The 20,863-nt window shown below is 40.6% G+C and overlaps 1 protein-coding gene across 4 annotated transcripts in view; it reads right to left on the bottom strand.

Moving 5' to 3' along the window:
• ipo9 (importin 9) overlaps nt 1-20,863 on the bottom strand; it is a 51,479-nt gene that overhangs the window by 16,775 nt on the left and 13,841 nt on the right. Inside the window, exons 5-17 of one of the 4 annotated variants that reach the window (XM_026935242.3) lie at nt 19,580-19,668; nt 19,345-19,431; nt 19,137-19,256; nt 18,937-19,037; nt 18,704-18,762; nt 18,461-18,633; nt 18,267-18,365; nt 17,939-18,045; nt 11,759-11,898; nt 11,424-11,583; nt 9,194-9,420; nt 8,929-9,077; nt 8,714-8,842 (exon numbers count right to left, since the gene is read on the bottom strand). In XM_026935242.3, the coding sequence (XP_026791043.3) occupies nt 8,714-8,842; nt 8,929-9,077; nt 9,194-9,420; nt 11,424-11,583; nt 11,759-11,898; nt 17,939-18,045; nt 18,267-18,365; nt 18,461-18,633; nt 18,704-18,762; nt 18,937-19,037; nt 19,137-19,256; nt 19,345-19,431; nt 19,580-19,668 (1,640 nt within the window). Of the gene's footprint in view, nt 1-8,713; nt 8,843-8,928; nt 9,078-9,193; nt 9,421-11,423; nt 11,587-11,758; nt 11,899-17,938; nt 18,046-18,266; nt 18,366-18,460; nt 18,634-18,703; nt 18,763-18,936; nt 19,038-19,136; nt 19,257-19,344; nt 19,432-19,579; nt 19,669-20,863 lie in introns of all 4 variants that reach the window. The other 3 variants (XM_026935241.3, XM_026935244.3, XM_026935243.3) reach the window with 3 other exon arrangements.

The following is a 20,863-nucleotide window of genomic DNA, read 5'->3' as shown; positions in this document are numbered from 1 at the left end:
CCTGAAAAAATGGAGGGACTCTGTAAAAGTAAAAAAAAAAAAAAATGTCTGTAATTCCTAAATGTTTAATGCAATATTTTTGTTAAACCACTTGAATTAAAGCTGAAAGTCTACATTTCAATCACATCTTGATTGCTTCATTTCAAAAACAAACGTGGTGGTGTACAGAGGCAAAATTACAAAAAATGTATCGTTGTCCAAATACTAATGGACCTGACTGTACCTGAATTACATCCCTACAGGCCTCAGGCAGAAGGATCCCTAAGAGAGACGGATGATCAAATGATTGCATACATTGTCCAAAGTGACTAAACTTTTACAGTCTGTCCACTCATGGGTGCCTATGCCTAGGTCATCTGCCTATGAGTCATAGTTCCTGCATCAATTGGCTAGCTGTAGGGGCCTGGGTCATAGTAAAGGATCTCAGACACAAGACGTGGAATGTTCCAAGGTGGATGGGACCTTGGCAGGTGATTCTCACAACTCAGAAGGCTGCTCAATTAGCTGAGAGAAATACATGGGTGCACAATTCTCACTGCAAGAAAGTGCAGCCGCCTTCAATATCCTTGACAACAGCCATCTGTCCGTAGAGCCTTCTTGTTAATTTTCCGCAGGATGCACGCTGGTTCTATGACACTGGACACCCTGGCAATTTTCTGTTGTTCACAGAACCACAGTTACATACAGTCCCCTTCGAAAGTATTGGAAAGGCAAGGCCAATTCTTTTGTTTTTGCAATATACTGAAGACATCTGATGAATATGAGACAATAGATCAGAATTTCAGCTTTCATTTCCTAATATTTACATCTAGGATGTGTTAAATAACTTAGAAAATGGCACCTTTTGTTTAAACCTACCTATTTATCTAGTAACCAAAAATATTAATACATGACTGACAGGAGTTTTTTGTTGCCCAGGTTTTTGCCAGTGAAGACTGCATTGGTTGTTAAAAATAATAAACCAACATAAAGACCAAAGAGCTGTCTATGAGAGAAATGCAAGCTATTTTGAAGCTGTGAAAAGAGTGGAAAAAACTACCAGTGCCCCCAGACAAGCATTGGGTATAACAAAAACAACAGTCAGCAATATAGCCAACAACCTCCACAGGGCATAGGCGAAAACCATCATTCCAAGAAGACTTCAAGAGCAGAAATATAGAGGCCATGCCACAAGACACAAACCATTTATCAGCAGCAAGATTGGGATGGCCAGATTGGAAGTCGGAAAGAAATACAGAGATGAAACATAAAAGTTCTGGAACACAATTTTAGGGACTGATTAATCTCTACAAATGTGATGGAAAGGCCAAAGTGTGGAGAAAGAAAGGATCTGCTCATGATCCAAAACATAACAGCTCATTGGTCAAACATGGTGGAGCTGGTGTCATGGCTTGGGCTTGCATGGTTGCTTCTGGAATAGGCATACTCATCTTTAGTGATGATGTAACTCATGATGATAGCAGCAAAATGAATTCAGAAGTCTACAAAAACATTGTCTGTCAATTTACAGATATGCAATCCAATCTAATTGGGGGATTTCATCATGAACTTCATCATGCAGCAAGACAATGACCCAAAACACTCTGCCATTGAAGGTAGTTCCTGAGACATAGTTTTACAGATTGTCTCCTGTTTTCAGGAGTGTACAGAGTGCAGGATGTTTAGTTCTCTGTCATTAGTAGTAGCTTTATTTGTGAAAAGTGTATATTAGTTAGCTCTCTGACAGAGAAGATTGCAGTATTAGACCTGTGCTAAAGAGGGTTAGCAAGAGGAAGAGCAGCATAGTTTCAGTAGGAGAAAGTCTGGGTGCCTTACTCTGGTAACCCCCAACTCTGGTATAATGCTAAGTCTTGCCCGGAGAGTCAAGTCAATCAAGTGGCTTTATTGTCATTTCAACCATATACAGCTAGTACAGTACACAATGAAACAAAACAATGTTCCTCCAGGACCATGGTGCTATATAAAAACAACACTGACCTAGTCTAAGAGCCTTCCCATTACTACATATAGTGTGCAAACAGCACAAGACAGTACTATAACTACTAAAACAGGACAATAGGCACTGTAATAGACAGTGCAGCACCGACCAGGGTGTGAGGGGTGTGTGGTGGTCATCCAGAATGCTGGTGGGTGTGCAGATATAGCATGTGGTCTGAATGTCTATGATGGAGGGAAGAGAGACCCCGATGAGGTCTTCACTATCCACTGCAGGGTCTTGCAATTCGAGACAGTGCAATTTCCAAACCAGGCAGTGATGCAGCTGCTCTCGATAGTCCCCCTCTGTAGAACATGGTGAGGATGGGGGGGTGAAGAAATGTTGTCTGGTCCAGCAGCCTTCTGTGGGTTAACTCTGTGTAGAGTTTTTCTCACATCAGCCGTGGTTTGATACAGCACCTGTTCGTTTGGGTTGGCCGTCATGTCATTCTAAGCCTCAAACCGAGCTGTCACAGGCAGATAGTGTTGCCCTGTAGCTGGTGATAGCCTGGATGCCCTGCCACATGTGCCGCATGTTGCTGCTGTACGTGAAGTGGCTGTGGATTCTCTGTGCGTATGCGCGCTTTCCCTCTTTGATGGCCCGGGACAGTTTGGCCCTCATTGTTCTTACGGCTGCCTTGTCGCCTGCTCTGAAGGCGGAGTCTCGGGTCCTCAGCAGCCCACGCACCTCTGTGGTCATCTACGGCTTCTGGTTAGAGACTGTGGTGATGGTCTTGGAGACAGAGACGTCATCAGTGCATTTGCTGATGTAGCTGGTCACTGATGCCGTGTATTTGTCCAAGTTGGTGAAGTTGCCATCGGTTGCAGTCTCCCTAAAAATTTGCCAGTGTGCTCAAAACAGTCCTGAAGAGAAGTAGCACCTGCTGGCCAGGTTTTCACCTGCTTCAGAACCGGTTTGGAGCGTCTGACGAGTGGTCTGTGTGTTGGGATTAGCATAACAGAGATGTGGCCTGAGTAGCGGAGGTGGGGGCAGGGCTCCGCCTGGTAAGTGCCGGGGATATTTGCGTAAACAAGATCCAAACTCCTCCTGAGTCTCTCTGTGTTGGTCCTCAGGATCCGGTAGCACTTCCCTAATGGGAGCACTGAGAAGATACTGTGTCCAGGGCAGTGAAAGTCTTTTACAATTCTCCTGGCCTTGGTCTTGCATCACTGGTTGTAGATGTTTGTGATGCAGGGGAGAGAAGTCCTGATGGCCTTCTCCACTGCCCTCAACACTCTGGACAGCACCTTCAGGTCCTTGGCCATGGTGCCGCCGAATCAGGTGGTAATGCTTCTGGTGAGAAGACTCTCCAAAGCCCCAGTGCAGAAAGCCTTCAGCACCCTGTGAGAGACCGTGAACCTCACCAGACATTGCAGATGGTAGAGACGCTCGTGCGCCCTTGTCACCAAGCTGTTTGTGTGTGTAGTCCATGAGAGGTCTTCTGTGAGATGGACCCCAAGGTATTTAAAGCTGCTCACCCTCTCGACCGTGGCCCCATTGATCAACGGCGGGCTGTAGTTCCTCATCTGCTTCTTCCCGTAATCAATAATCATCTCCTTAGTCTTCGTGAAGTTCAGGGAGAGATTGTTATTCCGACACCATGAGGAGAGGATATTCACTTCCTCTAAGTAGGCCTTCTCATCATTGTTGGATTCGAGGCAGCAGGGTGTTGAGTAATCTGACTGCCTTAGGGAAGAAACTGTTGCGGAGACTGCTGGTGGTGGCACGGATGCCCCTGTACCATCTGCCAGATGGCAGGAGGGTGAAGAGTCCATAAGAGTACGATGACCTTTTCAGCTGTTCTCACAATCCGTTGTAGGGTCTTGCGTTCGGACACTATGCAGTTCCTGTACCACACAGTGAGACAGCTGGTCAGGATGCTCTCTATCATCCCTCTGTAGAAGGAGGTGAGGATGGGAGGCAGGAGTTTGGCTCTTTTCAGGCTCCACAGGAAGTGGAAGCGCTGATGGGCCTTCTTGGCTAGGCAGGTGGTGTTGAGAGTCCAGGAGACGTCCTCCATCATGTGCACACCAAGAAACTTGGAGCTTTCGACTCTCTCCACTGTTGTTCCATTGATGTGCAGTGGGGAATGTTCCAACTGGGTCCTCCTGAAATTGACAATCATCTCTTTATTCTCATCAACAATAAGAGATATATTGTGTCTCAACACCATTCTGCGAGCTGGTTCACCTCCTCTCTGTACAGTGACTCATCATTGTTGCTGATGATCAGCAAACTTGATGTGATTAGAGCTGAACTTTGCAGCACAGTCTTGAGTCAGCAGTATGAACAGCAGTGGACTGAGCACACAGCCCTGGGGAGCGCCGGTGTTCAGTGTGATGGTGCTGGAGGTGGAGGTGCCGATCCTGACGGACTGGGGTCTCCCAGTCAGACAGTCCAGGATCCAGTCGCAGAGGGAGGTGGTCAGACCCAGCAAGCTCAGCTATGTTATCAGTTGTTGTGAGATGATTGTGTTGAATGCTGAACTGAAGTCTATGAACAGCATCCTTACACAGTTGTCTTTTTTGCCCAGATGGGTTAGAGAAAGGTGGATGGTAGCAGAAATGGCATCCTTTCTTGAGCGGATGGGATGGTAGGTGTACTGAAATTGGTCCAGTGTGGTAGGAAGACTGTGCTTTATGTGTTTCATGACCAGCCGCTTGAAGCTCGAAGATGATAGGTGTGAGTGCAACAGGCCAGTAGTCATTCAGGCAGGACACCGACATACTGATTTCTTCGGCACAGGGACGATGGTGGTCGTCTTGAAGCACACAGGGATGACTGCCTGGCACAGGGAAATGTCTGTGAGGACATCTGCAAGCTTATCAGCACATTCCATGAGCACCTGGCCAGGTATGTTGTCAGGACCTGCAGCTTTCCATGGGTTACTCCTCTGGATAGAGTTCTCCTGACATCTACTGCAGACAGACAAAATATTCAGTCGGTGGGAGTTGGAGTGGTCTTCCATGCTGGCATGTTGTTCTGTGCTTCGAACCATGCATAAAAATTGTACAGTGTGTCTGGGAGAGAGGCATCACCATCACAGACAAGTGGTGTAGCTTTGTAGTCTGTGATCGCCTGAATGCCTTGCCACATACACCTTGTGGCCTTGGTGTTTATGAAGTGACTGTGGATTCTTCCTGCATAGCTGCAATTTGACTCTCTGCAAGCACTGTGAATGGTGGTGTAAACAAGGTCTAAAGTGTTTGTACAATAAGTTGCAAAACAACATGCTGGTGGAATTTTGGAAGCACTGATTTCAGATCTGCATGATTAAAGTCTCCAGCGACAATGAAAAATCCGTCGGGGTGCGCTGTCTGTAGGTTACTGATAGCCCTGCGGAGTTCACTTAGCACTTCCCTTGCACCAGGTTAGCACCAGGTGGAATGTACACTGTGACAATGAGCACGGTGGTAAACTCTCTGGGTATGTATTATAGCGGGCATTTCACAGTCAAAAACTCCAATTTACACAAATGAACCAATTCCAATTTACATACGCTTGATTCTTAATACTGTGTGTTGTTACCTGGATGATCAACTACTGTTTTATGTTTTGCGATAGTTGTTCATGAGTCCCTTGTTTGTCCTAAGCAGTTAAACTGCCCAATTTTCCTTAGAAAAGTCCTCCATGTCCTGCACATTCTTTGCTTTTCCAGCATCTTCTGGATATTTGACCCCTTTCCTGCAGTGGCTATATGATGTTGAGATCCATCTTTTCACATTGAGGACTCATACACACTGATCATCCAGGTAACAACACAGTATTAAGAATAAGCATATGCATATGTAAACTTTTTAACTGGTTCATTTGTGTAAATTCAGTTATTATTTTGTCTTGTGGACTATATGTAAACACCTGCTATGTGAAATAGCTTACTCAGGGCAGTACTAAATAAAAAACAAAATGCAATTTTTAGGATCCCTCCTTTTTTTTTTTTTTAAATTAACATTTTGCAGATTCTGCAAGGTGTATGTAAACTAATGACCACGACTGTACCACAGTACACCTTCAGAGGTCTTGTGGAGTCCATGCCTCGACGGCTCAGAAGGGAGACCATTATTAGGCAAGTGGTACTAATGTTATGGTTGATCGGTATATACTGCAAATGTAAGTAATGAGAATCAAATCAAAATGAATTTTTCCAACAGATTACTTCTGATACACAGTCATTTTGCTTTTTTTTTTTTTCTATTTGCGGATTTTTATGCTGCCTTTTGGGTGGAGGGGCAGCCTTAGAAGATGGTCAAGCTGGATAAGCAATCAGTAACATTGCTCAAAGACAGGTATGTAAACATAATCTGTATAAAGCATTCAACTGTTTGAATTGTGCCTTCATATAACAAATCAAGTAAATAAATTTAAATAAATTAATTTTTATCATTTAAAGAGCCAGACAATGCTTAATTGGAAAATGGATTTAATTAGGATCATGTCAGATTTTAGCTTGCTAATGAAAAATTAGTTATCATTCACACATTTTGTTGATTTGCTCATGAATTTCAGATGGATGTCAGACAGCAGGAGGAGCGGTGATGACATGAATTTGTTATTTAATCATTTAAGACATGAAATATATTTGACACTGAAAAAGATTAAAATAAATGTTAACAACAAGGGGAAATTGCACCTTATAAATTCTGATCTACTTTTCTTACAATACAATGTATTGACATTGCAGTGGTTCGATTTGCTGTCCTTACAAAATAAATATATTGAAATGTAATATTTTATAGGTGTCAATATTGTCTCATGAAGCCTGTACTGGGATAGGTCTTATATCATGGCTTTTGTGTATGTTTAATGCCTAGTTGTCAATGAAATAAGTTGTATCCTAGTTCATGGTGAAGCATTAAATTTAAACAACGTAAAAGCAGACAATAATTACAATAAAAGTGATCAGTAAAAATCGCGTCCTTTAAAATGTAAATCTATCATTTTATGGGGCCAGGTAGTATATATTCTGTGATCTACGAAGGCAACTAAAGCCTTAATACTGGTCGTGGGTTCAACAGTAGTCATTTTAATAAGTTTTCCTGCCAAAAGTAGTAGGCTTTGCCAAGGTGTTTTGTGTAAAACCCATTCAAATGAATTTTACAGTCATGGGAAAAAGAAAGTACACCCTCTTTCAATTCTATGTTTTTATTTATCAGGGGCTAAATAACAATTGTGCGGTCCTCACCAACTTCTACAAACAAATAATGGGTGACAAAAAAAAACACAACAGATGTCAATATATAGTCATTTTTTTCCACCAAAAAGTAAACCAGCATTCAGAAACCAGGTGGAAAAAAAAAAATAAGTACACCATATAATTCAGTAACATTTAGAATCACAATAGCAACAATAACTTGAAGTAAATATTTTATGTAGGATTTTTGCTTCAGTTCATTTATGTTTGAGAGCATTGGTTCATGCACAGCTCTCTTAAGATCATGCCACAGTATCTCAATGGGGCTGAGGTCTGGACTTTGACTTGGCCATTACAACACCTTGAATTTTTTCTTCTTTAGCCATTCAGATGTCAATATGCTAGTGTGCTTGGGATCATTGTCCTGTTGCATGACCCAATTTTAAGCTTAAGCTGCTGGACAGATGGCTTTGTGTCAAGAATATTCTGGGATTGTTATCTCATTGACTGCAAGTTTCCCAGGTCCTGTAGATACAAAACAAGCCCAAATCATAACCCCTCCACCACCATGCTTGAGAGTTGGTATAAGGTGTTTGTGAGGATACACTTTGCCTGGTTTTTGCATGCATGAAGACCAAACATCTTCACAATGGTCTCTTCAGTCCAAACAAAATTGTTCTAGAACATCTGTGGTCTGTTCAGATACAAATTTGCAAACCTAAGTCAGGCTGCCATATTCTTTTTGGAGAGAAGGGGCTTTTTCTAGCCACGCTTCCGTTAAAGCCATACTTGTTCACTCCTTTTCTGATCGTGCATACAGAGGCCTGTAGTTCACATAATGCAGCGCTTGGGTTTTTCTTTTTTCTCTCTGAGCATTAAACGGTCAAAGCTTGGACTAAATTTGCTGTGACACTCACTCCTGGGAAGACTGGCAACTGTCTTCAAGACTGTAAACAGTCCTTCTCACTGTAGAATGGTGAATTTAAAATTGTTTGCAGATGGCCTTATAACCATTCCCAGATTGATGAGCAGAAACAGTTGCTTTTCTGAGGTCATGGCAGATGTCCTTTCTTCTTGGCATGGTGTAGACACACACTGTAATGTGTGCACACTGTACAGTGTAGAGTGCTCCAGAACACCAATCTGCTTCTATAGAGGTAATCACACTTCTTGATGAACTATATCTTGTGCATTTCATTAGTAAACTTGGCCGCAAATTACTCTCTTAATGATTGAGGAAGGGTGTATTTATTTTTTCCTCACCTGTTTTCTGAATGGTGGTTTATTTTTTTTGGGAAAAATGACTACATATTGAAACCTGTTGTGTTTTTTTTGTTGTCACCTGAGGTTATTTGTTTGTTTATAGAAGTTGGTGAGGACCACACAATTGTTATTTAGGCCCTGATAAATACAAATATAGAACTGAAGGATGTACTTTCTTTTTCAAATGACACCCAAACAAGAAAATGTAAAACCCCGTTTTTAGGGGGCAATAAGAATATAAGCTGCTGGAGCTATTTAACAATAATTATTGTAATTATTAATGAATTATTATTACAACCGCTACCATCACCTGTGTTGGTCACCCTTTTATTAATAACATTTACCTGCATTGTTGCATTGTCATCAGCACTAAGGGTGCACTGGGCCACAGCAGGAAAAGCCTGGCACACAAGCATCTCAGACAGAGGTGGCTTAGTGTTCCGAACGACTGTGGTCAGGATATCAATTGCTGTCTGTTCAAGCAGTAATGAGAGATTAATCAAACAACATTGTGACAATTCAGCAAAATAAACAGAAGACAAAAAAAATAGTTCCATACAGCACAAAGGCCTGAGGGAATCTTATCAGGTGGTGCCTGCATGATGCTGACAAGTGTGGGGATGAGGCGCATCTGCATAGGGCCCTGGCAGGGCTCAATCTGAGCCAGCTCCTTAAAAATATCCTGGGCCAAGGATGCCACAACAGGATCTAACAAAATAATGAGAAAGAAAAATGTATATATTAATACAATATATTTTAAAAAGTCAAGTGCCTTGTGGAACCCCAAGAAAAATGAAGGAGAATAAAAAACAGTCTAAATTTACCATTGCTGTATTTGAGGAAGATGGCGATAGTGAGAGGGCAGATCTTGTTCTCAGCACTAGTGGTAAAAGCTGGGTCCACTGTGCATACAATGCAAAGAGTTTCCATCACCAAGGTAAGGACCTCTGAACTGAACTGAGTAGCCAGTTGCACTAATCCTTCCAAAATACTAGGAAGGTAGGGCTGCAAAACATGCGTGCTGTCCGACAACTTCAGCTGATCACAATACCTGCTCCAAAAAAAATAAAAATAAAAATTATATTATATATGTATATATATAAAAAAATTATTTGTTATTACTATTATATATATATATATATATATATATATATATATATATATATATATATATTTATATATATATATATATATATATATATATATATATATATATATATATATATATATACACATATATATATATATATATATATATACACATACATACACACACACACACACACACACACGTATACACATATACACACAGTTAGGCCCGGAAGTATTTGGACAATGACAGAGTTTTTGTGATTTTGCCTTTATACACCACCACAATGGATTTGAAATAAAACAATCAAGATGTGATTGAAGTGTAGACTTTCAGGTTTATTTTAAAGAGGTTCCACAAAAATATGGCATTTACCATTTAGGAATTACAGCCATTTTAAGCAAAGTACTTCCATTTTCAGGGGCTTAAAGGTATTTGGACAATTGACTGACAAGAAGTTAATTGACCAGGTGCGGTCCATTCCCTCGTTACTTCAAGACAAATGAAGCAGATAACAGGTCTGGAGTTGATTCAGGTATTGAGTTGGCATTTGGCAGCTGTTTGACTGGAGCTACCAATATGCAGTCCAAGGAGATCTCAATGCAAGTGAAGGAGGCCATCATTAGGCTGAAAAAACAACATAAATCTATAAGAGAGATAGCAAAAACCTTAGGTGTGGCCAAGTCAACAGTTAGGTACATTCTTAAAAAGAAAGAAAGCACTGGTGAGCTCAACAACTTCAAAAGGCCTGGAAGACCACGAAAGACAACTAAAGTGGATGATCGCAGAATCCTTTCCATGGTGAAGAAAAACCCTTTAACATCAACAGAAGTCAAGAATACTCTGGAGAAGGTAGGCGTATCACTGTCAAAATCTACAATCAAGAGACGCCTTCATAAATGTAAATACAGAGGGTTCACAACAAGGTGCAAAAAATGGTGACATTCAAGAACGGGAAAGCCAGACTAGACTTAGAAAACATGGAATCCCATGTTCTGGAATAAGATTCTTTGGACTGATGAAACCAAGATTAACTTGTACCAGAATGATGGGAAGAGAAAAGTATGGCGAAAGAAAGGAACCATGATCCAAAGTATACCACATCTTGTGTCAAACATGCTGGAGGAGGTGTTATGGCATGGGCATGCCATATGGTATGCCATATGGTATGGCTGCCAAAGGAACGGGCTCACTGGTGTTTATTGATGATGTGACTGCTGACAGAAGTAGCAAGATGAATTCCAAGGTGTATAGAGCTATACTCTCTGCTCACATTCAACCAAATGCTACAAACTGTTAGGACGCCGCTTCACAGTGCAGGTGAATAATGACCCTAAACATAATGCGAAAGCAACTCAAGACTTTTTGAAGGCAAAGAAATGGAATATTCTTCAATGGCCAAGTCAGTCGCCTGATCTCAACCTAAATGCAGTGAAGGCCTGGCAAAGCATCTTGAGGGAGGAAACTCAGAATTTGGTGATGTATCCAGACTTCAGGCAGTCATTGACTGCAAAGGATTTTCACCCAAGTATTAAAATTGTGGTTATATTTACAATTATGTCACTTTGTCCAAATACCTTTGAGCCCCTCAAAATGGAGGTACTTTGCTGAAAATGGCTGTAATTCCTAAATGGTAAATGCCATTAAAACCTCTTAAAATAAAGCTGAAAGTCTACACTTCGATCACGTCTTGATTGTTTTATTTCAAAACCACTGTGGTGGTGTATAGAGGCAAAATCACAACTCTGTCATTGTCCAAATACTTCCGGACCTAACTGTGTGTATGTATGTATGTATGTATGTATATATGTATATATATATATATATATATGTATATATATATATATATATATATATATATATATATACACACACACACACACACACACACACACACAAACAGATGAAATAGCATGGAAATACTGTCCAAAAAATGGGGTGTGTGGCCGGGGAGAAATACTCACCCCCAAATAGCTCGCACAGCAGAGATACGAACTGATGGTGGCTGGGTCTCATGTAGGCCGCTTACTGTCGCCTGCAGGAACTGCTGGATGAGTTCTGGGGACATGGCTGCAGTAAAGCGACTGGCTGCCCATAGAGCCCGGCCCAGCAGAAATGGAGAGGCTGCTGAGGTAAGATACATGGGGCAACTTAACTACAGTGACAGACTACACAGGGAGTTTGTGGAAATTTATGTGGATTAATCTGCATGAAAATCACAGAGTTTTCTCCTAATAAATAGGCAAGGTTAGACTGTGGAATAGGCAAAGAATAAAGATTCAGAATGATTTATATTTACTTGCTAGATTGAGATCAGCAAGGATCACATTGGCAAGAAAACCATGCATGTCAAACTGTATGCGACCATTCTTAAAATTCTCTGTGATGATGGTCTTCACTGAGCCCAAAGCCAGCATACAGGCTTCATGGATTTTCCACCTACACAACAGAAACAATGGAAAACCTACAGTTAGACTTATTATGAATATCTGCAATGAATATCTACCATTATAAATGCAATGTCCTTTTTGTCATTAAAAGCTCATGAAAGAGAAGAAGTATTGTTTGAAGCTGGACAACACAGTGGAAAGAGATACATCCTTTCCAACATATCCTAATTTTTTTGTAAAGTTTTGTCAAGCAATGTAAACTTACCCTTTCCACTAGACTGGTAAGTCAGTGCAAGGAATATTCCTTGGGTTTTAAGTTACATATATGTTACAGACATAAGATGTTCAGATGTTAATCATGCATTATAAATCTGGACTAAAAAAAAATGCAGGGTGGTTAAGGCTTGGTGTCACAGAAAATCCATAATGTCCATTTAGGGTTGTCTGCCCAAAATGTTTGTGAATCCCTGGGCTATTGTTTTTTAAACCATGTAGTTTGTAATTTTTAAACCATTTATTTGCTATTAAATTGTTCATAATTTAGGCAGGCACTACCATAAGACACACTGCGTATTTATAGGTATGCAAGTTTGTATGTGCACATGGCTTTCTAGAAATGTTTGTTGTGATTTTTAAGATAAACGGCCATCAAGGAAAAATAAATATTGCACAGATCTTAATACAGGTGAATAAAACTGTAATTGCTATGCAAAAATTAGTTCCAATTACAAAAACTGGTTGATTGAAAAACATTTGTTCACCAAATTCACATCACTCTGTTGACCACGGGTTGCCAAGTAACAGCAATGGGTGCATTACTCCAAGCTGCTTCAAATCGTTATCAATTAGAATTATTTTTTAAATTAGAAAAGATTAAAAAGTATTAAAAAAAGATAACTTTCTTCTCATAATAGTAATAATAATAATAATAATAATAATAACTAGAAGGTTAAAGTTCATGTTGGCTTGAGAGCCTGCTAAATATGTGTCGCAACAGGGGCATGGTCGAGTGTTAGCTGCGGACAGGAGGAGGGTTGAACTGGTTAGCTGTGGACAGGAGGAGGGTTGAACTGGTAGGTAGCACATGATGATTCTCACTTTTGTCTTGTTACTGCCAGTCTACTTATTTGTGTCTCTTTGTGCTTTCAGTGACTGCCATAACAAGAGACAGAGAGTGGGATAGCTGGCGGATTCTCCTACATGCTCGCACGCAAGCTCACATGTATGCTTGCAAGCATGCATGCTCACACGCACACCGCGAAGCATGAGCTTGAACTGTGAACTTGATGGAACAGAAGCCGCAAGTCCGTGACGGACCCTTTTTGGTTGATTTATCCTGTTTTTGTTGAGTTTTTGAAAGTGAGCTGAAAAGCGTGGACTGAATAAACAAGTGCCCGGGACTCTGCTAAAACTGCGCCTGCCTACGCACCCTCTTCCTACTAGTCTTCCTAGGGCACCCTCACACATAGGGGTTCTACAGTGGCACCAACACCCAGGATCTGGCAAGACTCAGACACCACCATGGAAGCCTCCCGACAGGGCAAGATCATAAAGTCCCTCACCATCCTCCACCAAACCCATCGCCAAGCACTCATCAACCTGCGCAATGAGCAGCAGTGGTGCTACGAAGCCTCGCACAGGAAGAGGCTGAGAACCAGTGGGAACTCCAGAAGCTGCTGCAGCCCACCACATCGCTTCCATTCACTGCAGCCCCCCAAAGTCACGCACAGCCCCTTTGCCTACGCACAGCAGCTGAAAGACTGATGGTACTGGAGCAATTTGTCGCTCGACTCCTGACAGGAACGGCAGAGTGGGTCCAGTGCCACTAGCCCGTGTCCCTGGATGAAGCCGTTCAACTGGTGGAGGATCATGTGCTGGCGATCGCTGGTCCAGATGTCTCCCTTTTTCCTCGTTCTCTCTCCCTCCTACTCTTCCCCCGGTCACAGCGCCCCAGAGCTGAGGTGTGGGGCAAAAACCGGTCCCTGGTTTCCTCCCTGTTTTTCTCCCCACTTCTCCTTCACCTTGGATGTCTCCCCCAGCTCCCTCTCTCTCTCTACACAGGTAGAACCTTCCTCGACCACCATGACCCCCTTAGACTTCAAAGGGTTAAAGGTTATTAAATGCTAACACACTTCTATGATATTCCAGAGGTTTGCTAAAGTGTTGTTGGATGGCTGCTATCTCAGTTCAAGGCTCAAGTTCAAGGTTCTTTATTTGTCACATACATTACATACATGTTGTTGGTTGCTAGGGTGTTGCTACTTGGTTGCTATGAACAGTTATGCGTGTAAAGGTTAAAAGGCTAAATGCTATATTAAAATGTTTGCCAGCATATTCACAGTATTCTTGCTATTAACAGTTAAGTATGTAAAGTTTAAAAGGCTAATGGATATGTTAAAGCATTAAGACATACGTGGTTGCTAGATGAACCCAGTTGGTTGCTACCAGGTTGCTATGATATGAAACAATATTACACTGTTTTGTTATTATTGATTTTAAAATGTTAAAATAGCTAAGCGTGTAAAGGATAAAAGGCTAAAAGTTTCTGTAAAAATGTTAAAAATGCTAAAACATGCTTAAAGGTTGTACATGCTAAAAGATTGTGTACTATTAATAGGTGTCTTTTAGAAAACCAACAGGATGAGTTTTGTCACCAAATGCTCAAAAGGCTCACAAGTGAAAAGCAACAGAAAAGCGTCACTCCATCATCCTGAATCCTGATGATGCCACAGCCATCTGTGGCTGGGAGCCCAAGAGAGCAAAACTAGCTGTGCTCTCAGAGAGGGAGAGGTGGCAGCATCCTCTCTCCCCTATCAATCACAGTGGCACTAGCCAGTCATGAGTGTCTGTGAGCTCATGCATGCAGAAGGTGGCGGTTTGCACTTTACTCCAAGTTTGTTATGCCGTGGTTGGTAGCTATAGTGTGATATAGGAGAGGAGGGAATTGGCCATGACTAAATTAGGGAGAAAAAATAGGGGGGTTCGGGAGGGATCTAAAAACTCCTAAAATTTTACGTATATTATTTGTGTAAAGAGACTTCGCTGATCAATTTGATGCAAAAATGCGAATGGGACTGCTGACTTGCCCTTGTGCCAAACAAACTTATAACGTGAAGAATGTATTTTGAAATGATTAGATATTTAGAGGTTTTTGAAAGGGGACGTAGCTCAACAATTTAAAGCTTGAACAGAGTTTGTAGGTGAAAGCATAAGGATTTTAGAAGAAAACATGTTGTTGGAACAATGAATTCAGACAGTTTACTCTCTCAGCTAGAGTGGCAATGATCTCATCCACTCCAGCTTTTCCCCATTAAAATGAACAGGGGGACAAAGAAGGACAAATCTACGATCCTGCCAAGTTTCTTGTCTCTATGTCAAAAATCGCGACCCATGAAAACAGAAGAAATTTGCGGTGAGAAGAAGCAGGTAAATCACTAGCAAGGCATCTATCAATAATGTAATACTGTTATACAACAGTTTTACACACACAAACACATACACTCACTGTCCACTTTAACAAGAACACCTGTCCACCTGCTCATTTATGCAGTTATCCAATCATGTTGCAGCAGCCCAATGCAAAAAAATCAGGTAGATACAGGTCAAATGCTTCAGTTCATGTTCACATCAAATATCAGAATGAGGAAAAAAAAAATCACGTTCCACTCCTCAGCCAAGAACAAGAATCTGAGGCTATCATGGGCACGGACTCACTGAAACTGTACAGAGTGGAAAAAGACCAGGTGATTTTTTTTCCCCCAATCTTTCAACTGTCAGTTTGGGTGAGCCTGTGCCCATGATGCCTCAAACAATCTGCCCATTTTCCTCTATAAACAAGGCACTTATACCCACAGAACTGTTGCTCATGTTTTTTGTTTTTCATACCATTCTGTGTAAACTCCAGAGACTGTTGCGTGTGAAAATCACAGAAATACTGAAATACTCAAACCAGCCCATCTGGTACCAAGAACCATGCCACAATCAAAGTCATAGAGATCACATTTTTTCCCCACATTCTAATGTGTGATGTGATGTCTGCATGATTTTATGTTTGGATTACTGCATAAATGAGCAGGTGTACAGTGTACAGCCTATTAAAGTGGACAGTGGGTGAATATATATATATATATATATATATATATATATATATATATATATATATATATATATATATATATGTGTGTGTACGTGTGTGTGTGTGTGTGTGTGTGTGTGTGTGTATGTACAGGTACTGTACATACATATTTATACACACACATGCACACAAAATATGGCCAAAAGCAGGTGGACACCCGAGTAACGAACATCCCAATTAATATTGAGCTGTTTGCCACTTTTCTGCTATAACAGCCTCCACTCCTCAGGGAAGGCCTTCCACTAGATTTTAGACTGTGGCTTAGGCACAGATGTTGGGCAAAAAGGTCTGCACACAGCCCTCATCCCAATTCTTCCCAAAGGTGTTCAGTGCAGTTGAGATCTGGCATCTGTGCTGGCCACTGGAGGTCTTCCACACCAACCTTGGCAAACCATGTCTTCATGGATCTCAATTTGTGCACAGGGGCACTGTCATGCTGAATGTCACGCAGGTTTGGGCTCAGCCCATTAGGGTCAGTGAGTCTCTTAATACTACAGCATATAAAGACATTGTAAACAATGGTATGCTTCCAACTTTTTGGCAATAGATTGGGGAAGGCCCACATATGGCTGTGACTATCATGCATCAACATACTTTTGGTCATACAGTGTATTAGCTGTTATGCTGAAGAGGGAGCTGTCAAAACTTACGATCACTGATCTAAGAGAAAAAAAATACACAGCCAGTAATCACATTCATTCATTATGTCTGGACACTATCAATTCATCTTCAGTAACTAATCTACATGTCACAATTGAAATTAGGTGGTGTTTTTTCTGTTCATTTAAAAAAAAAAAAAAAAAACTCTTAACAGTGTTTAAATGACTCATTTGTGTATAGTTGTGATAACTGGATTAACCGAAAACAGTCTTGAGCACAGTGTTATATGGGGAAAAGAAACAGAAACAGTGCTCCTACTGCCCGAACAGCTTCAGAAGTATATCACAATTAACACAGGGGTGTCAAATGTTTGGTTATTGGGTCATAAAAGGTTCTAATATATCCCATTTAACAACAATCACAGCTATGTGCTAATGTGCTATATGTAATTCTTCATTAGCAAGCTAAAAATGTACTTCATCTATTATGGCCTATTTTGTGTATATTCATGGCATATAATGCCAGTTAACTCAATTTCAGTTCCAGGATATAACACAAATGCACAAAGTTCAAGGGGGTGAATACTTATGCAAGCCACTGTATGTCTATATGGTTAAACCATATTTCAAAATAATTCTTTTTTTTGCTAGTGAAGTGCAGTCTGTTCATCTGTTTCATGGGTCATATATGTGACATATTCCTTTCAGGTAACTGCCAATAAATAATGCACTTAAGAGGAGTTGGTGATGTGCTAATGACCTGACAATGGATTAAGTATAATGGAGCCCTTTGCCTAAAACTAAAAACCCCTGATCTATCCAGATCAGGCCAATGTGGTCTTACATTATAATGGTTATAAAGTTTTTTGTTGAGTTAAACAACTCATTAATTATATCTACAAATCTTTGCAGCTCTTGCAGCCCTACAGTGTTTTCAACGGTGACAAAGATGTATCGTATTAATCAAATGATATACTGTGGTCAACTGTGATGCATCAATTTCACAACTTCAGTATTTCTGGGAAATTTTATGTTAGCTAGAAAATGAATTCACGTGAAATATTCTTCATGAGCGTATGCATTAATTTTATTGAAATTTCTAATGTACCAAGCACTTTATATCAGGGGTCTTCAATCTTATCCACAAAGGGCCAGTGTGCCTGCAGGCTTTTATTCCATCCAAGCAGGAGTCACACCTGATTTTACTTGTTTAATGAGTTAATCTTACTCTCCAATCAACTATAAAGTTTAGCTCTAAAGAAAGCCTGCAGCCACACCGGCCCCTTGTGGATAAGATTGAAGACCCCTGCTTTAGATAAATAACATTAACTTCACTAGTCTGCTTTTTAACCTACCAGTGCTCACTGCCAGCATTCTTGGCCTGCTCAGCCTCCTGGAGGTGTCTTGTTGCAGCTGCAGCTAAAGCTGCAGCACTCTCGTTCTGGAACTCTGCTGCTACGACCTGACACATAGGACACAGCGCCAGCAAAAGATAAATGAGGAGATGATATCAACCACGGGCTTAGTGAATAGCTTAACCAAAATATTGATCAGATTTGTATAATAAAATTGCTTTAATGTAATATGATTTTACAATTTTACAGCTATGTATGAGACATTTTGATAAATGTAAGCTGCTATTTTCGGGCAACAGCCCCCCCCCCCCCCCCTTTTTTTTTTTACCAGCAATAAATCTTGAGCAGATATTCGAACAGAATATGAAAAGGTGTCATCGTCTTCATCCTCAACAAACTGCTGCGGATTGGCTGTCCATACTTTAATCTGTATTATGAGCCCACATGATTACTAATAATACACCAACAATCAAGTAGCAAATTTAGATGCAGAAACACATAGACATAGAAAACTGAGCATACCTGATCCTCTGTGATTTGCATATAGAGGATAATGTAATAGATGAGTTCGGGAAGAGCTTTCCTTACTGTGCTCTTAAACTTATTGTTATCCAGCAATGTGTGTACAAATTCAAAGATACTGAAGACCAGATTCTCAAAGCCAAGGACTTCTCCTGCACAGAGGGTCCAGAGATCTGCCATGACAGTCTATATTTTACAATAATCATTACTATAGTTATGAACTTTTGCACACGAGCCACATACCGTCAGAGTCAACAGGATCATCCACTTCTTCTGTGTAGTTGACCTCTGTTCTCACATAAGTAAGTACTTGGTTAAGAAAATACTATATTAATGAAAGTGGCTATGTGCGTATACGTAATTTTGCATTAAAATACAGCACACACAACTGCTCCGAAAACAAAAAAGCTACAATGTGAAGTTAAATGATATTTAAAAAAAAAAACTGCTTAAGTAAGCAGAATGTAAAAGGATATAAAGAAGCACTTTCTGTCAGTGTGTTCCACACAATGGGAAGAATCTGTTGCATGGAAGACACCATGCGTTTAGGAAAGTTCTTCACAAGAGCAGTCACTGCCTATTAAAAAAAAGGCAAAAAACAAATAAAGTATTGAATTGTCCCAACAACCGAAAGCATTATACAATGTTTTCTTGCAGGACAGAACAGTTCTCTTGCCTTCAAGACCTCCATCTTAAGACCACTGTCTGAAGTGGGTCCATCCGGCATCTGCACAGCTTGTACAAGTGCCTCAGTGAACTGTTCTACCACAGGAAAAAAGAAGGCTTTGGCAGAACCCTGAAAGTAAGAATCAAGAGACTTTTATAAGAAACCCAATTCTAGGAACGAAGCCAATAATTTAATCCTTTCCCAAAAATAATCTCACTTTTTCAAATACTTCAATAGCAGAGATTAAGTTGGCACAAGTTGTAAATATTTCAACTGCTCTGGATCGCGTCCGAATGCTGTAGACCTGCATTAAAATAGATTAAATTTTTTTTCAATTATTTCTTTAGAACACTTTTAAGTCCTTAACTTTTAATTAGACTTTGTCTTAAGATAAAAGCCATCATACAGTATTTTTCAGTTACAGAGTTCACTATAGAAACTTAATCCAATACCTCTGCCATGGTGAAGATTTTATACATCTCTGGCAATATGACAGGTGCAACCAGCGGCATCTGCGTGTCTGTGACTTCTCTGGTGAACTCTACAGAAGAGATTCATGGTTAAAATTTAGATTTTTATGACATGGGTATGTGTGATACATCTGTGATACATTCTCCTTATGATAATAAAATAAAAAATAAAAATACAATTGAGGCCACATGTTTATGTGACCTTAAACTAAAGATAATAAAGCTCAATTGTCACAGCTCCACACATTTCATGTTACCATACATTACCTGTATGAAGTAAATTAGAGTATCTACACTCACTGTACACTTTATTAGGAACACCTGTACACCTGCATATTCATGCAGTTATCTAATCAGCCAATCATGTGGCAGCAGCATAATACATAAAAATCATGCGGATACAGGTCAAGAGCTTTGGGTAATCTTCATATCAAACATCAGAATGAAGAAAAAGTGTGATCTCTGTGGCATAGATATTGGTACCAGATGGGCTGGTTTGTGTATTTCAGAAACTGCTGACCTCCTGGGATTTTCATACACACAACAGTCTCTGAAGTTTATATTTACATTTATGGCATTTGGCAGACGCCCTTATCCAGAGCGACTTACAAAAGTGCTTTGAAGTCTCTATTAATAAATACATTCTGATACTGGTTCGCTAGGTCACAAACTAAGAATACCATCAGTCCAAAAACTCTGTTGGGGAGGTAATATAGTATATATAGTAACAAGCATTCAGACAATACAAATTTTTTTTTTTTTTTTTTTTAAGTGCTAATTGCTAATTAAGTACTTTAAGAAGACATGTTCGGACACCTAGGGGAAGTTCATTCCACCACCTATGTGCCAGAACAGAGAAGAGTCTTGATGAATGCCTTCCTTGAGAGATGGTGGGACCAGATGAGCAGTGCTAGAAGATCGGAGGGAGCGTGGTGACATGCTGGATCTGGTCCGTTTTTGGCTTTGTAGTCAAGCATCAGTGTATTAAATCTGATGCGGGCAGCTACAGGAAGCCAGTGGAGGGAGTGTAGCAATGGAGTGGTGTGGGAGAACTTAGGAAGGTTGAAAACCAGTCGTGCAGACTGAAGACAGGTTGCCTGATCTAGCAGCATGTAGCTTCTCACTGACGGCCAAAAGGGTGGTCTCTGTGGAGTGTGCCGGTTCGAAGCCAGACTGGTTAGGATCTTGGAGGTTGTTCTGTGAGAGATAGAGATACAGGTGATTGTAGACAGTTCTTTCAAGGGTTTTAGAAAGAAAAGAAAAAAG

This window comes from Pangasianodon hypophthalmus, chromosome 20, assembly GCF_027358585.1.
Source record: "Pangasianodon hypophthalmus isolate fPanHyp1 chromosome 20, fPanHyp1.pri, whole genome shotgun sequence".
Classification (NCBI taxonomy): Eukaryota; Metazoa; Chordata; class Actinopteri; order Siluriformes; family Pangasiidae; genus Pangasianodon; species Pangasianodon hypophthalmus.
Note: the sequence above shows the minus strand (reverse complement) of the source record. Positions and strands in the feature narration are given on the sequence as shown.